Genomic DNA, 24552 nt, shown 5'->3' with positions numbered 1-24552 from the left:
GCAAGGTGCCTGGAGGAAGACATACTTACCTGGTTGCTGAGATCACCTTCCATATGAGGTAAAGCATATGGTTGCACTAATTGGCTATGGCTGACACAGGGAGTGGTGGCCCAAGGAAGCCCAGAGGCTGCCAGACATGTTTATTGGGCATCATGGGGTGAAGAGTTCCTTGCTGAATGCCAAACAGAGGCATCGGTTGCTTAAGGGTGCTCAGTGCCAGAAGGCTCAGGCGAATCAGGTGCTACTACTCCTTTTAGAGTTCGCATACCCATTCCAGAATGCCATAGTGCCTACCATTCCTTGTCCTATTCCCAGAACTGTGCTATTTGTCATCTGTCATCATAAAACCAGACTGTTTCATTCATGTATATTACCTCTCTGGTTGCTGATACAAAATAAATGATCTGTGGGACTGAGCAGCTCCCCACAGACATTTCTGGTGATTTTTCTCAGCCAATCTGGAGATCGTTTGTCTTTGGGAATCCTCCGAGCTCTTGTTCCTGAGACTCATTGGACAACCTTTTCATCTTAATTTTTTATTAAATTGTTCCCCTAGTGCAGTGGTCGGCAAACTGCGGCTCGCGAGCCACATGTGGCTTTTTGGCCCCTTGAGTGTGGCTCTTCCTAAGCCTTAGGAGTACCCTAATTAAGTTAATAATAATGTACTTACCTATATAGTTTAAGTTTAAAAAATCTGGCTCTCAAAAGAAATTTCAATCATTGTACTGTTGGTATTTGGCTCTGTTGACTAATGAGTTTGCCGAACGCCCTAGTGGAACAGAGAAGCAGTTGTGAAATTGAAGATTTTTAACCTAAAAATTCTCATCAGCTTTCCGTCAGTTATTATTTAATAGTTGGAATTCTAGTAATCCTGTCCAGAGTTACTAAAATAATCCCCCATACCATTTTTATTTATTTTTTATTTTTTTACTTGAGCCTGGTGCACGAATTCGGCCTGGACTGTGGGATTGGGACAAAACCGCTCTCTGACATCCCCTGAGGGGTCCTGGATTATGAGAGGGTGCAGGCCAGGCTGAGGGACCCCACTGGTGCATGATCGTGGCCAGGGAGGAATGCAGGAGGTTGACCAGCCAGGGAGGGACTTCGGGAGGGCTCCAGGACATGTCTCGCTCAGTTCTGATCCACCAGAACCCAGCAGCAAGCTAACCTACCTGTTGGAGCATCTGCCCCCTGGTGGTCAGTGCACATCATAGTGACTGGGCAACTGGTCGACTGTCTGCCCTGATGGTCAGTGCATGTCATAGCGAGCAGTTGAGCAGCTTTAGCATATCATTAGCATATTACACTTTGATTGGTTGAACTGACGACCAGATGACCAGACATTTAACATATTAGGCTTTTATTATATAGGATTTTTAAAAATTGATTTCAGGGAGGAAGGGAGAGGGAGGGAGAGAAATATCAATGATGAGAGAGAATCATTGATTGGCTGCCTCCTGCACACCCCCTACTGGTGATCAAGCCCACAACCCAGGTATGTGCCCTTGACTGAAATTGAACCCGGGAGGGACCCTTCAGTCCATAGGCTGATGTTCTATCCACTGAGCCAAACCAGCTAGGGCTCCCATACCATTTTAAAGTATATATTTAAAATACTAAAACTAATTCATTTCAAACTCTTTACCTCCGTTCAGTAGTGAATCATCTTAACTGGGTATCAATGAACCCTTCTAAGTGCGGCCTTTCAGACACAGCTGGGCTTGGTGAGGTCTTATCTATGAATAGAGTGCAGCAGGAGACTATCAGTCTCCTAGGAGATATGCTTTCCTAAATGCTGAAAAGATGTAGCTCAAAAGTTGCTAGCTTTGTTCATTAATAAAAACTCTTCATCAAAATATCAACTCTTGTATTAAACTAGCTCTACATTTACAGAAATCCTAGCCTTCAATAGAATATCTTTCTTACACTCAACTAAACTGATTTCCTTAGACCTTCGATCTACACTGCTGTGCCTGTGGCTGAGTGGGTAAATCAACCTACCTGGGGGTAAAACATTCATATGCAAGATAATAACATGGGTATGATGAAGCTGTGGGTGCTATACCCATGGGAGAAACAAAGGAAGAGGAGACACTTGATGGTAGCATTTAGAGAAAAATAAAAAGTTGGAAGGAAGTAGACTTGTGAGAGATTTGTTTTTGTTTGGAGGGAAATCTCACTAATCTTGCTCCTTTATATAATGTTGATAATATGACACAAGCATGTTGATGGATGTACAGTGGAGCTACTAGACACCATCATTCCAGATAGATCATACCAACATATTCCTCATTTCTCTCTTACTTGTCAATCCAATAGGAAAGGAATTTGATTTGTCTAAAATATTTGCTTTAAAGAAAGCCATATTGATTTTCAGTGCCTTATGGTTCAATAAATTAAGCCAAAAACTTAGGGAAATTTTTTCTTAAGTTGTACGCCAAGATTTGAGAAATTAGAATAATAAATTTAAAATAAAATCCCAGCTGAAGAAGGAGAAAATATTTAGCTGGAGGAAAATTTAAATATAGAAGTAATTTAAAACTCAATCATTATATCATGTTAAAAAAATTAAAATGAAAGACATATAACTTCTTTCTCATTTAAAAAACTCAATCATAAGATGATGCTTTAGGACAGTGATGGCGAAACTTTTGAGCTCGGTGTGTCAGCATCTTGAAAAACCCTAACTTAACTCTGGTGCCATGTCACATATCGAAATTTTTTGATATTTGCAACCATAGTAAAACAAATACTTATATTTTTGATATTTATTTTATATATTTAAATGCCATTTAACAAAGAAAAATCAACCAAAAAAATGAGTTCGTGTGTCACCTCTGACACCCGTGTCATAGGTTTGCCATCACTGCTTTAGGGAAATATTTATTTGTAACTGTGTGTGTGTGTGTGTGTGTGTGTGTGCGCACACACACACGGATGTACATATGCTTCTGCAAATTCTAATTTGATGCTTTTATGCTTTCCATATGGATCACTGTAATACTGATTCCATAATTTTAACCACAGTTTATGTTTCAAATTTCAAAATACACAATATATAAAAGAAGTTCCCTGTTGTGTCACTTATCCTTGTCAAAACAAAAATGAATTTCCCCAACGGAGAACTGTATCCTGTTAAATACTTTAATAGTATATCTAACATAAGTTAAGTGTTTCTTTCCAGATCTAGAACAGTGGCATAAGGTGACATTCTTACCAAGCAAATGAGGTTACGTCCTTCAAGTGATAATTTTCAAAGAGAGGAACAGTGTTGAAGTAGTATATTATTGGACCTACTAATAACGAATACTGAAGAGAAATATTTCAGCCAACAATGGTTATTCAGGGATTGTTTATTTAAGTCTCCTTTGAGACATCCTCTATCAAGTCCTGCTCTATCTTCCAATTCTCTCTCCCTAATGTCCTGGTTGCCCAACTGCTAACTAATACCTTCTTGATTAGCCTACATTATACGAAGCATGGAGAATAAAAGAGAAAAGACAGTTATCTTGCTATGTGTTTACAGTTTTTGTAAAAAAAATCTTTTAATGTGGATGGTCTCATAAGTAAAGACCAAACATATGGTGGCTTGTTCTCTTTGAATTACCTTTATTTAGCATTCCCTCTGAAGTTATAGAAAATTCTTGATCCTCACACCACTACCATGACCTTCAAATTTATTACAAAATATTGTAAGTAATTCATCATTTTTTATCTTCCTTGCAGTGGACTATATGCTCTCTGAGAGTGGTGTTTTTTCCTATCTGGTTCACTACTGAACACAACTGGCATATAGTGGATAGTATAGTGGGTAAATGTGTGAACTGGGCATTATTGGAGCCTCCTCAGAAAAATTATTCTGAACACAATTTGCTGCTCAGGGCTCAAATCTGCCTAGAGGTTGTACTATGCTTATGGATGGAAGCTTCATAAAAGAATAAGCTCTTCTGCTACATAGAGAAGAATATATTTCTATTTTGCACAAATGATATCTTAATATTAATCCAAGCGGACCAGACAATTCTGTTTTGAAATTTTTAAGACTGATCAACCTGTTAGTATAGAATTTCCTCAAAAGACAAAAGGATGAGGTCATGTAAAAAATCTAAAGTATCTATTAGAAAAAAATATTAGCCACTTGTTTTTTCATTTCAGAATTGTTTGAGATAAGACATACTGGCATTGTTATCTATTCACACTGGAATATTATTTTAATTGAAATATCAATTGTAGTCCTGAGAGCATGAATGCATTAAGGCAATAAAAAAAATAAAAAACAAGAAAACATTTTAGTGGAAAAGATAATACTTCAATTGACTTGAATACTTTTCTTGTAATGATATTCTTTTTGTTATGTTTATTCATCCTTTCCCTTCCCACAGCAATCAGTTAAGTAGCCCATTGGGTTCCTCTTTCTCATTGAACAAAGCAGTGAGAAGGTAAAGGGAAGTGTTTGGCTGTAGACAGCACCACTAAATGGCGAGGAATTTGTTATGGAAAACTTACCTTACTCATCTGAGGAGTGTGAGTTTGAAAATAAAATCATTTCCTAAGATTATTCTCAATCACTTAGACTACCCTTGGGGTTCAAATAGCAGTGGAACTGAAGCATAGCAAAAAGATGAGAGAATGAGCATGCATTGCACATTATGAGGATTTTTTTTGCAATGCATATAAAGAAAGCTTTATCTGGCTTCAGAGTAGATCAGATATTTCCTATATTTGTGAAGAAACTAAACAGCAAACCCACTCCCCCAAACTGAGCTCTGATTATGGGGAAATAGCCTGGAGGCAATGGAAATCTTCATTTGCTAAAGGCTTTAAAGAAAAAATCCTGGAATCCTCAGTAATTTGAGTAAAATTGGAAATTAAGAAGGATGTCAAAGAGAACTCTAAGATTTCAAGAGTAATGCCAGAATGTTCATGCCCATAAAATCCTTCCCAATGATCAAAACAGAATCCTGCCAAAGTTCATCTAGAACTGACTTCAGCTTTTTCTAGACAAAATTCTCTAACTCTTGATTTTTGTTTTTATTTGAAATAGAAAAGCACTAGCTATGTAAAATGTTGAATAAGGGCTAGCGGAAGAACAAAGAAGTGACGGTGGATGCTCTGAGAGCAGGGAACAAAGAAAAACAAAGAAAAGCAGATAGAAAGGCTTTCAAATCACAGCAGACTGGTGGAAGCAGAATGAGGATGAACAGCCTTATATGTGTTTCAAGCTTTTGTGGCTGTTGGTTAATGTTTGCAAAACAAGTGATGTTTATGTAATGATGTAACCAGGTGTTAGGAAAATACATGGGTAAAACATGCATGTTTAAGAAGGTAGATTTTTTAGAAAAAAATTTATTTAATAAAAATTTCTTTTGAAAGATTGCCATTAGAAATGATTTACATAAAAGCTAAAGTTCTGATGCTTGAGGGGAGAGGATTTCAGCTACTTAAGGCAGTAAGTCAGTGTGATGAGTATATAAACTTTAGTATCAGGGAGCTTTGGGGTGATGATATCAAGTAAGTTTGATACTATGTCTCATTTTTTTCATCTGTAAAATGGGTTTTATGCATGCCTACATAAAATGGGATTGTAATGGAGATTAAATTAATTAAGTGGTCTGCTCTAAATATCTGGTACATAGAAGAAATTCAGTATGTGGTGGTTGTATTAGTGAAATTACAAATCCCCCACAATGGTTAAGTAAATGATGTGCCAGAAATTTAAAATTTAAATTTCTTAGACGATTAGGCAACATTATTCAACTGAGTACTGGAAGACCCTAACTAAGAATCCAATCGCATTTCCTGCCCTGTCCAATTTTAACTCTATGAATTGCAAGACCTCCTGCTCAGCGGAGAATCAATAATAACCTTTACGCAGTTGACTCACTAGAGCGGCTTATATAGGCTCTTGGCTCTTTTAAAAGATGGGATGCTACATCAAATTAGGAAAGGAAGGAATTAACATAGTATTTGCCATGTACAGTTCTTTATTAAAAAAAAAAGATATTGTAACTAAATCACCGTAAGTCATTATGGTGGAAATGTACAAATACCAAAATGATTATTCCTTTTTATTTGGTATAACAAGCTCACACAGAACTTATCTATTATGAGCTTTCCAATATTCAATTATTTTTGATTTGCAAAAATGACAAGTGCATATGGCTTAACCAAATTGTTACTAAAGCAAAGGTAATTGATTCACTGCCTCATTTTATCTGTAGAAATGAGACAAGGTATAAATGAATACATAGAGTTGAGTATTTGTGGTATATATTTGTCAAATAGTTGTATATGGAAAGCTGTGTAAAGGAACATTTTAGGGGAGGACATAAATGTCAGTAGCATTTGCTATCTTCAAGCTTAGCTACAAATCCAGCAGCTGGTTTCTCCCACTCAGGAGTGATTCAAACCTGAGCCCTATGCAATTCTTCAACTTCAGAACAGGATATCTGTATATATAAAAGCCTAAGTGACCATCGCAACCAAACGAACGACCCAACAGGCTGCGTGGAGCAACCAGGCTGGCAGGAGACTTAGTGAGGGGCGACCAAACGACCAAACAGCAGGCAGCGTGGGGCGACCAGGCTTGCAGGGGGGGTAGTTGGGGGTGACCAGGTGGCAGGGGGGGCAGTGAGGAGTGACCAGGCTGGGGGGGGCAGTTAGGGTGACCAAGCCAACTGTGTGGGGTAATTGAGGATGACCAGGCCAGCGGGGGGGGGGGGGGGAGGGGGGCATTTGGGGGCAACTAGGCCGGCAGAGGTGGCAGTTGGGGGTGACCAGGCAAGCAGGGGAGGCAGTTAGGGGTGATCAGGCAGGCAGGCAGATGAGCAGTTATGAGTTAGTGGTCCCGGATTGTGAGAGGGATGTCCAACTGTTGGTGTAGGTCTGATCCTAGGGATCAGGCCTAAACTGGCAGTCAGACATCCCCCGAGGGGTACCAGATTGGAGAGGGTGCAGGCTGGGCTGAGGGGATCCCCCTCCCTCATGCATGAATTTCATGCACTGGGCCTCTAGTTAGTTTATGCTTCCTAACTGATATTGTGTCCATTTTGAAATTTCATTGAGTTGTCATTCTGCTTGCTATATTTTTGGCTTTTTTTTTCTTGGCCCTAGGAATTATTTCTGATGCAGGTAACTCAGTAGATTAATGAGATTTTTTTTTCTTTAAAAAAATATATGTTTATATTGATTTCAGAAAGAAAGGGAAAGGGAGAGAGAGATAGAAACATCAATTATGAATGAGAACCATTGATTGGCTGCCTCCTGCACACCCTCTACTATGAACCGAGCCTGCAACCTGGGCATATTCAGAATTGAACCGGGACCCTTCAGTCTGCAGGCTGATGCTGTATCCACTGAGCCAAACCAGCTAGGGCAATGGGACGTTTCTTAAATGTTATATAAGTAGCTGAGTTACTGACTTAAAGATGATAAAAATTGCTTTTTTCTCAAAGAAGCTCTTGATTTAATTTATATTTTAAAGGTTTTCGTCTGGAAACATTAACATACCTTGAGGAATTTACTAACTATAGCTTTTCATGTAGTATTATTAGCAATTAATGAAGTAAGATTTTGCTGATATCTTTAGAGACTAACTATTAAGCAACAATGTTCATCAGATTATGAAGCTTCACACCTTTCTATTTTAAGAAGCTATTTCATCTCAACAGAATATCCCACTTCCATTGGCTAATGTTAGAAATTCAGAATCATTAGCTAAAGTAATTGTTTCATGTGATTGGTCTTTAGAATGTTATAAGCTGTAATAGAATTACTGAATTGAGAGCAATTAATTGAATTATTTCGAATATATTCTAACCAAATGCTATACCTGTCATCTTTTTTTAAAAAAATCTTCATTGTTGAAAATAGATCCTCCTCCCCCGTGATTAACCTCTTCCAGCCTGCTCCTGACCCCCCCACCCCAGGCCCTCACCACCCCATTGTCTGTGTCCACGGGTTATTATGCCTGTCATTCTTTTTTAAAAAATATATATTTTTATTGATTTCAGAGAGGAAGGGAGAGGGAGAGAAAGATAGAAACATCAACGATGAGAGAGAATCATTGATTGGCTGCCTCCTGCACGCTCCCTCATTGGGGATCAAGCCCACCACCCAGGCATGTGCCCTTGACCAGAATCGAACCTGGGACCCTTCAGTCTGCAGGCCGACGCTCTATCCACTGAGCCAAACCGGCTAGAGCTATGCCTGTCATTCTTGACGACCACTTAAAAACTACCAAAAGAAAACTGTTGCTGAATCTTAGTGCCATCAAAACAGACCATCTAGAAAAGTTTTGAAATGCCTCAAATCTATATAGTTTGTACCACCTGAGAATCCGAAAATTTATTTTGGATACTGCTGTTTAAGTATTATCCCAGTGCCCCATGAGTTTAAGGAAGAAAGTGAAAGTTTGAAATACTTTTTCTAAGTTTTTAACCCATAAACCACAGAGGTAGGAATAGAATGTATGTCTAGGAGTCATGTGTTAGACCAGGAGTTGAAAATTCAAATACCTTCACTAGAACCACAGAGTACTCAGATGAGTGGAGTCTCAGGATTGGAAAAAGAGAAAGGGCTGAGGAATGTGGAGAACTTAAAGGCAAATAGCCTTTTGAAAGGACTAGCCGTCATCTAGCTCCCAGGTTGTTGTCCTGTGGAAATATGGTTCCAGTAGAACCAGATACTGTGATTTTCAAATGCAGATGTGTAGAATTTTACATAATATAATCACCTATTTAAATATTGGTAATTAATTCAAATTTTAATCTTTGTGGATCAAATAAAACACATCAGTGGGCTGTTAGGAAGCAACCTCCGGATGAGATTCTAACATCCTCTGTAGATATATAAATGCTATTAAAAATGAAGGATGTTGACATGCTGTCCTTCATTAATATTTATGACCACTCACAGGAAATATTTATAAGAAAACTAGGATATTTCATTAATCAACAGATAGTAGGTGCCCAGTAGGTTGCCACAACAGATTCATTACTAAGAATATATTACTTTAGTATGTAATGAATATTCATATTCATTAAAAAGGGTAGATGTATTCACTGCATTTCTCTAGTTTGTAAACAGGTTAGTTGAGGCAAAAATAGAATTTCCCGATGGGGTTGTAAATTATTGGTAATAAAATATTAAGAAAGGATCAGAGTTGTATATAAGGGATGATTCTATAAAAGATGAAGGTAGAATAAGAATACTTTTCAAGTTATATATAGCATCATGTATTGTTTATTATACAAAATGGGGGAGAGGGTAGACAGTATAAAGGAGATAAAATGTGAATATTTTATTATTCTAGATTGTAACTTTCAAATTGAAATGTTATGTTTGACAAAGTTGAAATGAAAATTTCATATAGATGTAGGTTAAGAAAAAAAAACACATGGAGAAATATACAGATGCTATGAAATAATTTGTAGTTCCCTGGAGGGTCAGAAGAGAAATTTACAGAATCATGGAGCACAACGTGTCATGTAGCTTCTCCAGACAACACACAGCATCTGTTCAGTGAATAAAGCAAAGGGCAAGGAGTAGGCCCATTTCTGTTTCTGTCATTTGATTGCTCTGGGACCAGAGGAACATAGTGTCATCTTTTTGCACTCAGGTCACCCCAGATGTTAAAAAAAAGACAACGTGTTTCCCAGAGGCATTTTGTGCATCAGTTTTGACATTTCTAAACCACTTGCAGAATTTTAAAATTAAGGCTCCCACAAAGGCAGAGGATGCTATTCTCTCTCTCCATAATTTACAGATTTTTAACGAAGACTTGAGCTGGCCAGCCACCAGTCAGATGACTATTGGAATATTCTTGTTTGCTTTACATCTCTGCTCATCTCCAAACCCATCATGTTCATTTCTAAGCAATGTTCTTTTTATACACTTTTTCTTTGCATTTAATTCAAATAAGAAAGCAGCTATAGGCAGATTCATAATTTAAATCGCAGTCTCTATACTCTCATTTGGAAATCGAGGCATCCAGATATGTCAGGCTGCAGTTGGGTAAAAAGATGAATACGTTCCGTGCAACAATCCAGGGACCCAGCCATCAAGCATGAATTACATGAAGTTCATTTTTCTTTGCATCCTCTACAGGATTTCCTCCACTAGCTTTGAGTGAGATGCTAATTTTTTATTTTACTCATATAATTATTTATTCTTTAGGAAAAATATAACATAAATGAGGAGCTTGAGGATTAAATTTATAGGTAAAAGTATACTTACCTCTGTCTTAGAGTTTGGTGAACATTATGGAAAATAATACTTTTTCTATATACTCTAATTCTATGTGAACCTCCACACCAAATCCCCAAATAAAGATAAACACAGAAGAGTCCACACCTTATAAAAAAATCATTCTCTTCTATTAGCTTAATGCCTGACTTTCAAGAAATTTGATAGGTTCATATTATTTAATGTAATCTATTATATAACCTTCTTGGGAATCGACCTCAGTAAATAAAATGTTGATTTTAATTTAATAAAATCATTGATTCCCATTAATTCATTTACATTGAATTACAAGAATATTTTGCATATGTATATATGCACACACATACATGTACACACACACACATATATGCACATATATACATATCCACACAGGCACACATACGAATAAACATTCATACACACACTATTTTTTTTCTTAGTTTGAAGAGTGTTGTAAAAATCAGAGGCTCTGGAATATAAAAAACAGAGAAGAAGGAAGCATTATCTGCAAACACTTGGCTGCATTTTACACTCTGACTCCCACACGAGGCATGTACTCTTCATGGATATTAGCATATTAGCAAAATCTTACCGGGGAAACAAATGGATTTTTAAAACAAGCCAGCTTTACAAGTTCTCTCCTCCAAAACAACTCCTACAAATACTGTACCTTCCGGAGGGGTTTGAGCTTGGTTTCCATTATGAAGTCATACTTGCAGAGCTCACAGCAGCGCGTGTCTGAGCTCTTGATCCACTGATGGAGGCAGGACTGGTGGACAAAGCGCAGGGTGCCCGTGCAGCGGCAGGGTGTGATGAGGGGGCTCTCTTCATCCCCTTCGCAGTGACAGATCCTGGGGAAGGACACAGCGGCCAGGGTGAGATCTCCCACCAATGGATTTCCTCCCTTGTTCATCCCAGGCTGTATTAGGAACTGCAGCCTAAGCTTTAGAAGGCATGGCCGTTTCATTCCAACTTGATGCTAGAACTGCATCTATGACCGATATTAATTTTATTTCATTTGCACAGTCATTGGTTGACTCTTAAGTCATGTTAGGAGGCATTAACACTGCTACGCTTCTACACTAAAGCCAATTTTAACAGCACAACTATTGAGCTGTGTCCCAGCTTAATCTGTTTAACAGGTCAGTGTCTATGGCATATGCTTTCATACATAAAAGTTCTAAATTCGAAGTCTTCTAAGGAATGTTGTAATCTGATAATTTCATTTTTTTATTTTGATGATAGATTTACAGGGGCATGGTATATCATTTAGACATAGGGTATCCTACCAATGAGGAAGAATTCTGAAAAATGTAACATATTACCAAAGAATAAAGTGGATATATAATGTCCCACCTAGGAAATCTATATATATAAAAGCCTAAGCAATCGTTCAACTGTTCAACCGTTAAACCGTTCGATTATTTGATCAGTAGCTATGACACACACTGACCACCAGGAGGCAGACGCTCAATGCACAGGCATGGAAACATGGAACAGACAGATGAATCTCAGAGAGAAGGGGGGAGAGGGGAGGGTGGGAGGAGATTAACCAAACATCTTACATGCATACTAGAGGCCTAGTGCACGGATTCATGCATCAGTGAGGTCCCTCGGCCTGGCCTGCAGGGCCAAAACCAGCAATCAGACATCCCCTGAGGGGTCCCAGATTGCGAGAGGGCACAGGCCAGGCCAAGGGACCCCACCGGTACACGAATCCATGCACTGGGCCTCTAGTATTATAAATATTTCCCTAGAAAGATGCACACAAATTTGGTCACAATGAATGGCCTAAACTGTCATAACCATCATTGTTTAAAAGTTACAAAAATTACTGGTTGCATAAAGTTCAAGTAGAGTAAATCCTATTGTTTCAAAATATTAATTACTACATCTTCCAAGGAATTCACAGTTCAACTAGTTTACTGAATTACCATGAATTTTAGAACCATAGATTCACAGTGTATTGCCATAGAACAATTCCAGCATGTCATAATTTTAAGAGTTTCAAACCTGGGGACTCAACAGGTTTGAGTCACACATTTAGTCATCTGTTGGGAATGGCTAAAGGCATTTCCCCAAACCTGAATAGGAAACTGATTGTGGCTGCCAGACAGTTAAAGGGCATCTTAATCTACATGTTATTGCCTCCTACTGGCCAAACACCTGAACAGCCGTAGGCTATTCCCCCATTCTGACAATGGACTCTGTACCCTTTGAAACCTTACCCATCGAAGTGTATTATCTCCACCTTGCCTTAGGACAAATTGTGTTAATAAAAGCAAGGGTCCTAGACAAGGAGGGACACTCTTCAGTTCCTTTAGCTGAAGGTCCTCTGACCCCCAATGCCTTTATTAGTCTCTGGATTTCTATGTCATCTGCGCACAGCCTTTTCCAGATTCCTGAACCCTTCTTGGTGCTGGGACATGAACACCGGCAGTGTATGAAATAATTATTCTTATCTTCAAATTTTAAGACGTAATTAGTTAACCTGAATGTGGTGAATTTAAGTCCTAGTCCTTCAATAAATTCTTATGATTTAACTAGAGGCCTGATGCATGCAATTCGTGCATTCGGGGAGCCCCTCAGTCCCGGGGAGTCCCTCAGCCCAGCCTGCACAGTCCAGATCCCTCGCTCCTTACTGCCCAGCGGCCTGCAGTGGAGGCGGGAGAGGCTCCTGTCACCACTAATGCGCTCTCCAGCCTTGAGCCCGGCTTCTGGCTGAGCAGAGCTCCCCTTGTGGGAGCACACTGACCCCCAAGGGGCAGCTCCTGTGTTGAGCATCTGCCCCCTGGTCGTCAGTGCGTGTCAGCCAAGGGTCTTTCCTCCGTTCAGTCGATTTGCATATTAGGGTTTTATTAGATAGGATCAGCTGTTAAAGTTGATAATACCATTGATTAGAAATATTTGCTTGAAATCTGTTCAGAAGCAGGAATGGAGCATTGAAAAATATATCTGTGTAGTTACTAGAGTTCAGCGGCAGTGGTGCCCTGGAAGAATGTTTAAAGTGCTGCTACTGCTCTTTCCTTTTCAGTCTGCGCGCTCTGTTCTCCAGAAGCAGGAGTTGTAAAGAGTGGAGTTTTAAAATACACTTCTATCTACCTCAGCTGCGTCCCCAGGGGAAATGAAATGGCTGCACAGCTTGTTACTGCAGCAAGATACAGGAATTGAAACCCAGCCCTTCCCCAACCTCAAAATAAAGAAGTAGGACACAGGGCAGCGGTACTTGAATCTCCGTTTCTTAAGCAAAAATCAAGTGAGCAAAAGCAAACACTGACTTCTAAAGTCCTAGGGGTGGGAGCGGTGGGATGAGAGTGTAGTCCACCTCCTCCTGGACCGAGTTAGGAAGGAACAGTGTTGGTTGTGGCAGCACGAACAAATGGCTGATGTGGTGGGGACAAACTGAACACTATCTGAGAACCAATTTTTAATCTAAAAGCCTGAAATTCCTCCTCTTTCCAGAGGTGTAGGTTGTAGGGATCAAGGCTTAGTCTACACTGTATCACACCCATTGCCAACTGAGTGTTGGCTGCACCATCAGGCTCAGTAGAAGACTGCTGAGCAAAGGAACTGTTCCGTCAACACTGACTTATTACAAAAGCAACCAGTGAAAGCAAATCAGGTTTCTGTAGCACTTCATTTTGTTGTAATACTTATCCCTGGAGCCTTTGAAACTTAATGAATTATAGGGCAAGAGAGGTTGGTATTTCTTAAGTCCTCGGAACTCTTCTCTCCCTGCTGTTACAGAAAGATACTCCCTTAGGTCAGGGGTCAGCAAACTATGGCCTAGTTCTTCCTGCTGCGTGTCCTTGTAAGTAAAGTTCTATTGAAACACACCCATGCACATTGTTTATGTAGCGCTGTGTTTGCACTATACCTGCAGAATGGAGAGTTGTTGCAGGGACCATATGGTTGCAAAGACTAACGTATTTACTATCCATCCCTTTACGGAACATGTCTGCTTACTCCCACCTTAAACATGGTGTTTATGAGTTAAAGACAATGCATGAGTATCATGAACAATAATAAAAATCCGGCTTACGAAAAATTACCTCAACTTCTGCAAGGAACAGAAGTTGAAGTAAAGGTTACATAGAGAAGCACACAATAAAAGTGAAAGTCCCTCCTGACCTGGCATTGGAGCCTGCTGAACCATGAACAGTCTGCAGGGTCAGGGAGCACAGTTTCTCATTTGAAAAATAAAAACTAGCAGTTAATGCCATCTGATAATTCATCACCAAAAATCAATTGTGTAAAAGGAATACGGCTCAGCCATAAGGAAAGATGAAACACTGCCATTTGTGACAACATGGATGGACCTTGAGAATATTATGCTAAGCAAAATAAATCAGACAGAAAAAAAGGCAAGGACCATATGCTTTCACTCATACGTGGGATATAAAACTGAAAACAACGAATGAACAAATAAGAAAAAAACTCATAGACACAGGCAACAGCATGGTGGTTAGCAGGGAGAGTGAGGTGGGGAGGGTAGTAAATAGTAAAGGGGATCAAATATATGGGAATGGAAGAAGATTTGACTTTGGGTGGTGGAATCACAGTGCAATATACAGATGATGTATCACAGAATTGTACACTTAAAACTTATATAATTTTATTAAGCAATGTCACCCTTGTAAATTTAACTTTAAAATGTCAAAAAGAAAATACGAATGTGTGAAATGCTGCACAGCTGTCAAGATGATTCTGAGGCTCTGATTTTTTATTGACATGAAAACTGTAATTTATTCATAAGCAGATTTACACAACGACCTTGATGGTTACTGAGTTCAAACTGATCTGAACCGTTTACTGATTGTATAGTCCAACTTACTGTATCTTACAGACTCCTTTAAAAAAATTTTTGCTGAAACTGTTACCTGAAGTATCACCAGCATTTTTTTCCCATAAAATTAAGATTATTTCCCACAGGAAAAATCAAGAGCTTAATTCATTTTCATTCTCATTTCACAAATTTTATTTTTACATTATTTTAACATTTTGAACTTTTCCCAAATTATCCAAATGATGTTGGATCCCAGGAGACTTTTTAAAACCATGTTGAGATTGTTCTAAATGAATTTAAGAGCTAATTATAAACTTCAGATATCTATTAGAAATAAAAAAAATGTGATAATGCCATTACAGAAAGAATTAAACAAATCTTAAATTGATATACTTCATACAAACTACAATTGCTAAATTATAAATGAAAATATAAACATGCTTTTTCCAACAGAATAACTGTGCGCACAAAATGATTTCAACAATGAAATTGCATTGTAAAACATTCATAATTTTGATGCATGTTTACCTTATGGGAAATTATAGTTTATGATTTGAGTGATTCTGTAAAATCATTGGTGATCTTCATTGGTGTCATTTTTTTGGCATTTTAGCATATGAACTGGCTGCTTAGAATTTAATCAGCACATGTTGAGACTTTCACATTTTATAACTTGAATAAACTTCTACTTCTATATTATTTCTAGCTTTCTGTGAAGAGCAGACTACAAAATACCATTTCTGAAATTAAATTTTGAAAATTGTGTGTGCATGTGTGTGTGCACTTCAAAAGTCCCTTAATGTTAAGTTTTAAGAAAAGTAGGCTTTTTTTGTTGTGGGGGAGAGGGGAGGGATCTTATGTATCTCAAAATGACCTCCACTGCTCCCCACCCCTTCTCTTACCAAGGCTTCTTGGTTCTGGTGGAATAATTTTTTTCTGCATAAGTTTTTAAAAATAAATCATCAGTGAAAAAAATATTCATGAAGGCCGTAGTGATTATGTAACTTTGGGAATTTTCCCCCCTATTCATTCCTTTGTCATTGCATTCACTCACATTTTCTTGGTTCTCGCTATATGCAAAGGAAATTCAGATCATTGCATCAGCATGTAGAGTAAATTGAGAGCGAGAGAAAAGAATTTGCAGGCAGGGACCCCACTTGGGCAACTATTACCATCATCTCAGTATTAAAAATCTGGAACACCATGGTGACATTGGGGAGGAGATGGGACACTTGGCCTGCAGAGCGTGCAGAGGTCCCTAGGACCTTGCTGGGTTTCCGTGACTGGCTGTGGCAGCCTTCACATTTGTAATATGGGCCTCCTGATGGCAGTCACCATCTGTAATCTGCAGACGGCATCTCACGTGCAGGCCTGTCAACTCCCTCTTCCCATGTTCCGTGCCACATTTCCGTTTCTCTTTTGGCAAATCTTTCTGGTATTTCCCCTCACATCCTTACCTACATCTTTCTCCATACTTCTCTCTAACTAACTAATCTTTAAGCACAGTAATTATGGATACTGCCATGTTTGTAATGGTTTCATTTGGATATTTTTCTTTATTCAGAACTAATCATCCTACTTTAGAGTTTGGCATTCATTATTTGAATTCACTTTACTAAGCTAAAATAATGACTAGAAGACATGTTGGTCAGAGCCATATTGAAAGGTATTAAGCTTTGGGTGAGAAATTAGTGCTCAAGTAAATGGGTGAGGAGGTATAATCTCTCTCTCTTTTTGAGAAATACAGCAGAGCAATGAAAGGGAAGCAAACTAGACAAAGTTTTAGTTTTAGTTTAATTTTCTTTTCACAGGTTTCTTGTTCATAAAGCAGAACTGAAGGTGCCAAAGAGAGGGTTTCCTAAAAAAAAGGCACATAGACAAGAGAATGCTCCATTGTTAAATGAAGGTTTTTGAGGGTTGAGAAAGTATGAGGCAAGGAAGTATGGTAGAGGATTATCTTTGCAGGGAAGCAGACAGTTTCCTGTGAGCAAGAGGTAGAGAAAAAATGACAGTGAAAATCAAAGGTGATGGAGGCAGAGGAAATCACAGTAGCTGGTGCTGGGAGGCCTGAATATCTTCTGTGATACAGGACACGACATATAGGATACACAGATGGCAGGAAGGCATAAGGTTAAGGTCTTATAGAGGCTGTAAATAATTAGAAAGTGCCACTTGGAGAATGTAATGGGAAATTAGCCAAGCATGAATATTAGAACTGTGGAGCAGCCACGGGGTCCCTGGTGGGATGAGACAGCACGGATTTATAGTAGACGCTATTAACAGTACATTGTGACTTGGCGGTGTTCAGCAGTCAGACAGCAATCCTACAGGTAATAGCGCAATCTCACATCCTGAGATCACTGGGTCAGAAAAGGGAAGGACAAACGAGTGAAGCATTGTGGTGCATCAGAGATTATGGTATGGAAACCATTGGCCATGGGGTCTAGACTCTCACTGAGGAGGAAGGTGAGTGAAACCATTGCATGGTTAATGTATTATGAGAAAAGAATGGGTTTGAGAGACTGTAAATCATAATGTTGGTGGAGAACTGATTTTGAAAGTGGGAGGAAATGAGACAAAAATGGTTTATATGTAGAGTATTTGTGTTTCTCATAGTTGACTTCATATCTCTTTGACTGCATTTTTTCTCATTGTCATAGGAAAAATAATATGGAATAGTTTGGTGCTTGAGACTCACAAGAAGCAAATCAAATTCTGACTCACATCCTCGCTATTTGTTCCAGGAAACTAGAGAAGTTCTCAGTTTACTCATGTGTAAAGTGAGGTTAAAAATACATCTTAGGGAGTCATAAGGATTAAATCACAAAGTATAATATATGGCACATCATAGGCAATCATTTGTTAATTTTATTATGGCTAATTTGTCAATTTTATCGCAGGATTAATGCAACTGAGACTACTACTACTAATTTGGTTTATGTCATTGCTTTCAGTTCTTTGGAACTCATAGTTTTGAGAAGATAGTCTGTAAGTTGCTTAGAGCAAATGCTTGTGAAACCAAGGTCATGAATTCTGACTCTGCACAGCTGCGTTACTTACTGACACATTTGAATCCCTAGGTCAGTCAAGTCAAAGACATGTCTCAAATAAAACTAGGCCAGGGAGTACATTTAGACTGTGTTAGGCTAAGTTGGGATTAAATTTAGCTTTGCTCTTCTATACATTGGATGGCCTCAGAGAAGTTTTTTAAACAGTAGGTTTTATTTATTTGTAAAATCTTACATGGTTATCATGAGGCTCAAATAAAATGGGATATATGAGAAAATATTACAAAGTATAAATGTCATGCCACATTAAGGCCTTATTGTCAATCTATAAATAATCAATAACACCAACAGAAATTGCTGCTAGGTAACCGATGCAATACATCACACACTTTTTATAAAAGCAACTCAAATTTTCATGTCTGCATTTTAGCTTACAGACTGTACATTTTTCATCGTAAAGAACTGAGATGTAAAAAGGGAAACATTTTCTCCATCTACTTTATTTCTTCTATCACTTTTCTGCTAAACTACCAACACTCTCCTTACAGCCAAGTTTAAGGAACTTTTCTAAGCTCTTTATCTTTCCTATATCTTTTTGCATGGTTGACTAACCTATCCTTTAAATTTCTCTTTTTGACTCATGTGACATTGCTCTTATATTGCTAACCTTAAATTTAAGAAAAGTGGAATCAGAAGGGCATATAAGATGATTGTAAGGCCCTGCTGGCATGACTCAGTGGTTGAGCACCAACTTGTGAACCAGGAGGTCACAGTTCAATTCCTGGTCAGAGCACATGCCTGGGTTGTGGGCTCAATCCCCAGTAGGGGGCGTGCAGAAGGCAGCCAATCAATGATTCTCTCTCATCCTTGATGTTTCTATCGCTCTCTTCCTGTCCCTTCCTCTCTGAGATCAATATAAAATATTACAAAAAAAAGATGATTGTAGGTTTTTTGAAGATAATAAAAATGTTAGGATTCTGGAGCCTGAGAAGGTGAGAAATGATAGGGGAGATATGATAGGTGAGCTTTGATGGTGAGAGATGATAAGGGAATAATATGGAATTCAACATATGTAAATTCATGGCTCAGACTTTTCTACAATAATTAAAAATTGTAGGTCAAAGGGGCGACCTTCTAAAGTATGAGTGTAGTTATTTGGGGACAAATAAAAAGAAATACTAAGTCACATTTAATATCTAAGGGGAGAAAAGGGGAGGGAAGCAAAAATTACATGACAGCTTTCTTTGGATGTGTGGAAGGCTACTGTGTGAAAGGCAACTGGTCTTGTTCTGTTCTACAACAGCATCCAATGAGTAACAGTCCAAGGCACAAACAGCTTTCAAAAGATGTTAGAAGCTGCCTGAGGAGAGTATAAATTTCCCATCATTGAAAGTACTCAAGCACAATATGGCTGACATAGTGTTAAAGCAATGATTTTCAACCTGTGTGCCACAAGAATTTTAAAAACATGCAACATCTGACTATTTGGTCAGGGGCACTGACCTTTCCCCCCCCTTATATTTCAAATAAAAAAATGACAACAGCCAACACAACAATAGCCATCTGGTGTGAATCAAAATTATATCTATTTTTTGTCAGATCAGCAAAAAACATATTTTTGGTGTGCCGCAGAATTTTAGTAATTAGCTCATGTGTGTTATGAAATAAAAAAAGTTGAAAATCACTGTGTTAAAGGAACACAACCTCATATCCCATTTCCAACGTTGCAATCTGCTATTCTCTCTTTCCCACAGACTGATTTCTACACCATCACCACCATTTCTTTATCAGCATTTCCTCTCTGCTTATCCTGGAAATTTTGTACTTGGCCTTTTTTTTTTCTTCTATACTGACTATCCTTTTGTAGGAAGGCAATCTAAGCGCCCACAACTTCAAGCATTGCTCCTGGATATGTGATTTTAAAACATCCATCTCCAAAAACAACCTCTGCCCCTCTAATAGCAAAAAACTCCAGCCAGTTTTCTAACTCCAATAACAGGGTATCCCCAAAAGGACACTTACTATTTCCTATATCTCATCTTCTCCAAAATAGCTTTTCATCCCAAAGATGCCATTCTCTTGGTTTGCCTTTATCTTTGAACCTTCCATGTACTTCAGATTGCATATTGAAATTGTCATTAATGTGGCAATATTTTCCTCCCTCAGTGTTTTCCATATCTTCCTCATTTTCATCCTCACTGTCACCTCTCTGGTAGTTTTGAATGGTCAATTATCAATTACCTTTGACACAAACTATCTTTAAGGTTTTGCTCCTTCCAAATCATTTTTAAAACATACAGTTATTCTTAATATATGGCCACTCTTTAAGAACTCTATCATCAATCAAATCAAATCACCTGATTTTTATTATGAACTTCCATAATCCAAATTTACCTTGACCATACTATTGTCGTTATTTCCCACTAATCCCTAACATACAGGCTTAGTAGCATCTTACAATATTTACCAGATCATAAGCTATAACGTTTGCCACAAATAAATTACCACTGTGCCAAGATCTTGCTTCCTCTGAGCCTAGAGTGCAGCGTGAAAGTCTTGGGTGTGTTATCCATTAATCCCGGTGAACTCACAAATGTTGTCATGTTCTGTTTGTGTCCCGATGTGACGAACGTTGGGAAACGCTGGTGTGGTTGTTACAAGTACAATAAGCATTAGAATCATAGTTCTTCATATGTATGTTGTTAAGTTACTTGTCTTGTATTTTCAAGTTTCTCATCAATAAAATAAGAAAGTAGCAGCATCTACTTCATAGGACTATTTATAAGGATTAATTGTCAATAAAGGATAAGTAGTATTTTTTAAAGGTAATGCTCAGATGGTTATTTTGCCAGCCTACTGCATTCTGGTGATGTGTGCCTCTGAGAATTTTCTCAAATATAATCTCATATTCTTGATACCCTCCCTCTCTTGATAACACCGCATCTAAGTTGAAGCTATCCTAAGACTCACAGCATTAATGCAACAGCCTCTAAATCTTCTTCCCCTACAATGCTCATTTCATTTCTTGAGGTTTCATTGCTCTTAAATTGTGTTCCATACAGTTATTTTCCTTGTTGTTTGTTAATTGTTTAATCTATCTAAGTTCTTCTATTATGAGCTGAATAAATTCCTATTTATTAATTTTTTTCTTTGCATGGAAAGAACAGCATGATATTAAGAGTAATTTATATGATAAGAATGTTAAAAAGTCAGGGTAAAGATGGCAAATTACTAGACCATAAATGGCCTGGGAATGGTATAGCTTAAGGTATTACTTGAACATAGTTTAAGGTATTACAGAGCACAAACCAAAAGAGAGAGCTTAGTGAGATGATTTAGCAATTCTCAGAAATTGTTACCAACTACCAGCGTTTTGTTTATGTTTCGGGAAAATTCACTTATAATGAAAGTGAGAAATGCATGATCCTTGCACATACCCTTTACTCTTTCATTAACATTTGAGGAACCAAACTGTGGTATACCAATTTTATACCCTCTCTGAGGATCAGAGGAAGTCAAGCAAACTGATCTGATAAAGAAAGGAGAAGTAACTCTTATTTAATAAGTGGAGAAGAAGATGGACAGCATTTAATAATAGTATTCTTACTAACAGCTGTTTCCAGCAACTCTGATTGACATGGAGTCAGCATACATTTTTGGATTTCAAAATACAAACAACCTTAAATCAGATTTTCTTTCGAGAAATGAAGCTAAGCATTATAAGCTACCATTCAGCCTGAGATTAAAAATATCTTGTAAACTCTAATTAAAAATATAATTATGATATAAGGATAAAATATTTTATAGACAGCTAATACAATTTTTATAATCATAAGATTGGCCATTCTGAATCTACAATCTTCTTAAGATCTACAGATGAGTGACAGCTTTTCACACACAAGTGATTTTTAGTGTTTACTTTTCTCAAAGGAGTATTTTCAACTAAAAAAACAAGAACCCTGCTACATAGAATGACTGCCTGAGTTTAATTTCATGCCCTCATTTGTCACCACTGACTTGGTCAACACTTCACACCATCTGCACAGGCTGGAGGGAATGATCAACACCAAAGACGATGGCATAGCAATGTCCCTGGCTCCTAGCTTGATCCTGGAGCTGATCCAAAGTCACAACTAATCAGCTGCATTTTCTTCCCACTAGATATCACACTGATGAAAAACGTGGAGAAGAAAATGATCACCTTGCTGTGCCAGTAATGAAAGCAGAGGAGGCCAAGTCTTATTTGTATTCAAAGGTTATTGTGGCTGTGTGAGCAGCAATGGATTGGGAATATCCTATTTAAATTGCTCTGCTTGAGGCCCTCATCACCTCTGGTTATGATTCAATTTTATTGATAACAGGAGTTTAAGTCCTGATTGGGGTCAAGGATTCTCACATGGCCTCCTGTGCTATCATCTAGCCTAGGGATCCAGTCTCATAGGGGGCTAGGCCCTCCTTGGGGACTTTCTGAAGGCTCCATGAGTTCATGGAGTACATTAGATGTTTCCCCCCTGTATGATGGCATGTGTCACCCCTCGAGTCCCAGCCGGAAGTGCCCAATAACAGAATAGATCTTTCTCACTAGTCTTAGGGTCAGCTCAAAGTGTCCAAATCCTCCAAGTCAGGAGAGATAAAAATGTGGAATGTTCCCTTTGAGATAATCCCTATAAAATGATTTTCTCTACATTCTCACACATCACAAACATTCATTTTATATGTAAGCTTTGAGATCTTTTGGGGTTTGTTTGTAAGATTGACAAAATTAAACTAGAGATATTTCTATGCAAGTAATTTTAAAGTTAATAGGCTCAATTTTTATTACCTGCATATATTGAAATGGAAAGAAAAAACAAAAGTACAGATAATACACACTCATTTGCTTTCTGTGTAGGTATAAATAAATATATTTGGTCAGATACAGAGTAGGGCTTTGGTACATACATAATAATAGCCCTATCAGAAAAATATCATGATAACTCTTTAGTCTTCTTCTTCTCTCCATGCGGCAGAGACTCTTTATTCAAATTGTTTTTGTGATAGCTCTTTCTTTGTGATTGCTAAGTGTTTGAATCCTCATAACCTCATTCTCAACCAAGACTTCCTTCTGTTTTTTGTTCATTCATTAATCTTATCTGGCTGAGCATTACATCAAAGGAAGTCTCAAGTCTCATGGATAATTGACAAAGTAATTTATTTACAGACAACCAAGAATGCATTGAATGAATTAGAAATATACTTCTGCATACAAATTTTCCTATATAGGCAAGTAAGTCTCTCAGCAAAATATTGATGTTTTACAGTAGTTCCAGTACTTTTAAAAATATATTTTTATTGATTTCAGAGAGAAAGGGAGAGGAAGAGAGAGATAGAAACATCAATGATGAGAGAGAATAATTGATTGCCTCCTGCACAGTCCCCACTGGTGATTGAGCCCACAACCCAGGCATGTGTCCTGACCAGGAATTGAACTGTGACCTCCTGATTCATATGTTGATGCTCAACAAATGAGCCATGGTGGCTGGGCAGTTCCAGAGCTCTGAATGAAGAATGGTCAGTATTAATTCATTCACTCACTTATTTATCCATGTGTTCATTTATTTATTTGATCATTCTCTCAAGAAATAATTTGTTGCATATTTACTATGTGCAAGATCAGACAGGGTGCTGTGATAAATAAAAAGATAAATAAGTCTCAGGCTTTGTGCCCTTCATGGAGCTTATACTTGCATAGTTTATACATTGGACAATTGCACAATTAGCTAGAATCCAAGTTACAATGTGATGTATGTCATATCAAGTGCTGTTATATGCAATGGAGATAAAGATAAAGTACATATTGGGGGTAGGGAGTGGTTAAGCCTAATGGAAGATGTAGTATGTGAAATAAAATTGGATCCTGGATGGAATTTTGGCAAATGGAGATGGAAGCTGGGAGAGGACGCCAGACATAGAAGATATTTTGCAGTGAATGCTTAGAAGTAGAATTGACCAGGTAATCTGGTCAAGTATGTGGCCAAGTATGAAAGGAACTGAAAAGTTAGGGTGGGATGGCATGCTGAAGAATAAAGTAAGATTTGGAGAGCCTAAAATACATTTTCTTCATCCAGTGTCAACATGAAAACACACACACACACACACACACACACACACAAAGCTTTAACTCTATTCAATTGTAACAGCAACTCACTAAAGAATTTGGTGGGAATGTAGACTGTTGCACCAATATGAAAAACAGTACGGAATTTCCTAAAAAATTAAAAAATCAAACTGCCTTTTGAACCAGTGATACCATTCTTAGGAATATAGTCTAAGAATCCCGAAACACCAATCAGAAAGAGTATATGTTCATCGCAGCACTATTTACAATAGCTAAGATCTGGAAACAGCCCAAGTGCCCATCAATAGATGAGTGGATAAAAAAGCTTTGGTACATTTACACAGTGGAATACTATGCAGCTATAAAAAAGGATATCTTACCCTTTGAGACAGCATGGAGGGACCTGGAGAGTATTATACTAGTGAAATAAGCCAGTC

At 38.1% G+C, this 24552-nt stretch overlaps 1 protein-coding gene across 2 annotated transcripts in view; it reads right to left on the bottom strand.

Annotated features, from left to right (window-relative positions):
* The window catches only part of MARCHF1 (membrane associated ring-CH-type finger 1), a 367501-nt gene that overhangs the window by 34256 nt on the left and 308693 nt on the right, over positions 1-24552 (bottom strand). For both annotated transcript variants that reach the window (XM_070415365.1, XM_070415366.1), the window contains exon 5: positions 10895-11075. In XM_070415365.1, coding sequence (XP_070271466.1) covers positions 10895-11075 — 181 coding nt within the window. The remainder of the gene's footprint in view (positions 1-10894; positions 11076-24552) is intronic.

The sequence above is a fragment of the Myotis yumanensis genome, unplaced genomic scaffold, assembly GCF_028538775.1.
Source record: "Myotis yumanensis isolate MYYU_CA2020_CCGP unplaced genomic scaffold, mMyoYum1.0.hap1 SCAF_5, whole genome shotgun sequence".
NCBI lineage: Eukaryota > Metazoa > Chordata > Mammalia > Chiroptera > Vespertilionidae > Myotis > Myotis yumanensis.
Note: the sequence above shows the minus strand (reverse complement) of the source record. Positions and strands in the feature narration are given on the sequence as shown.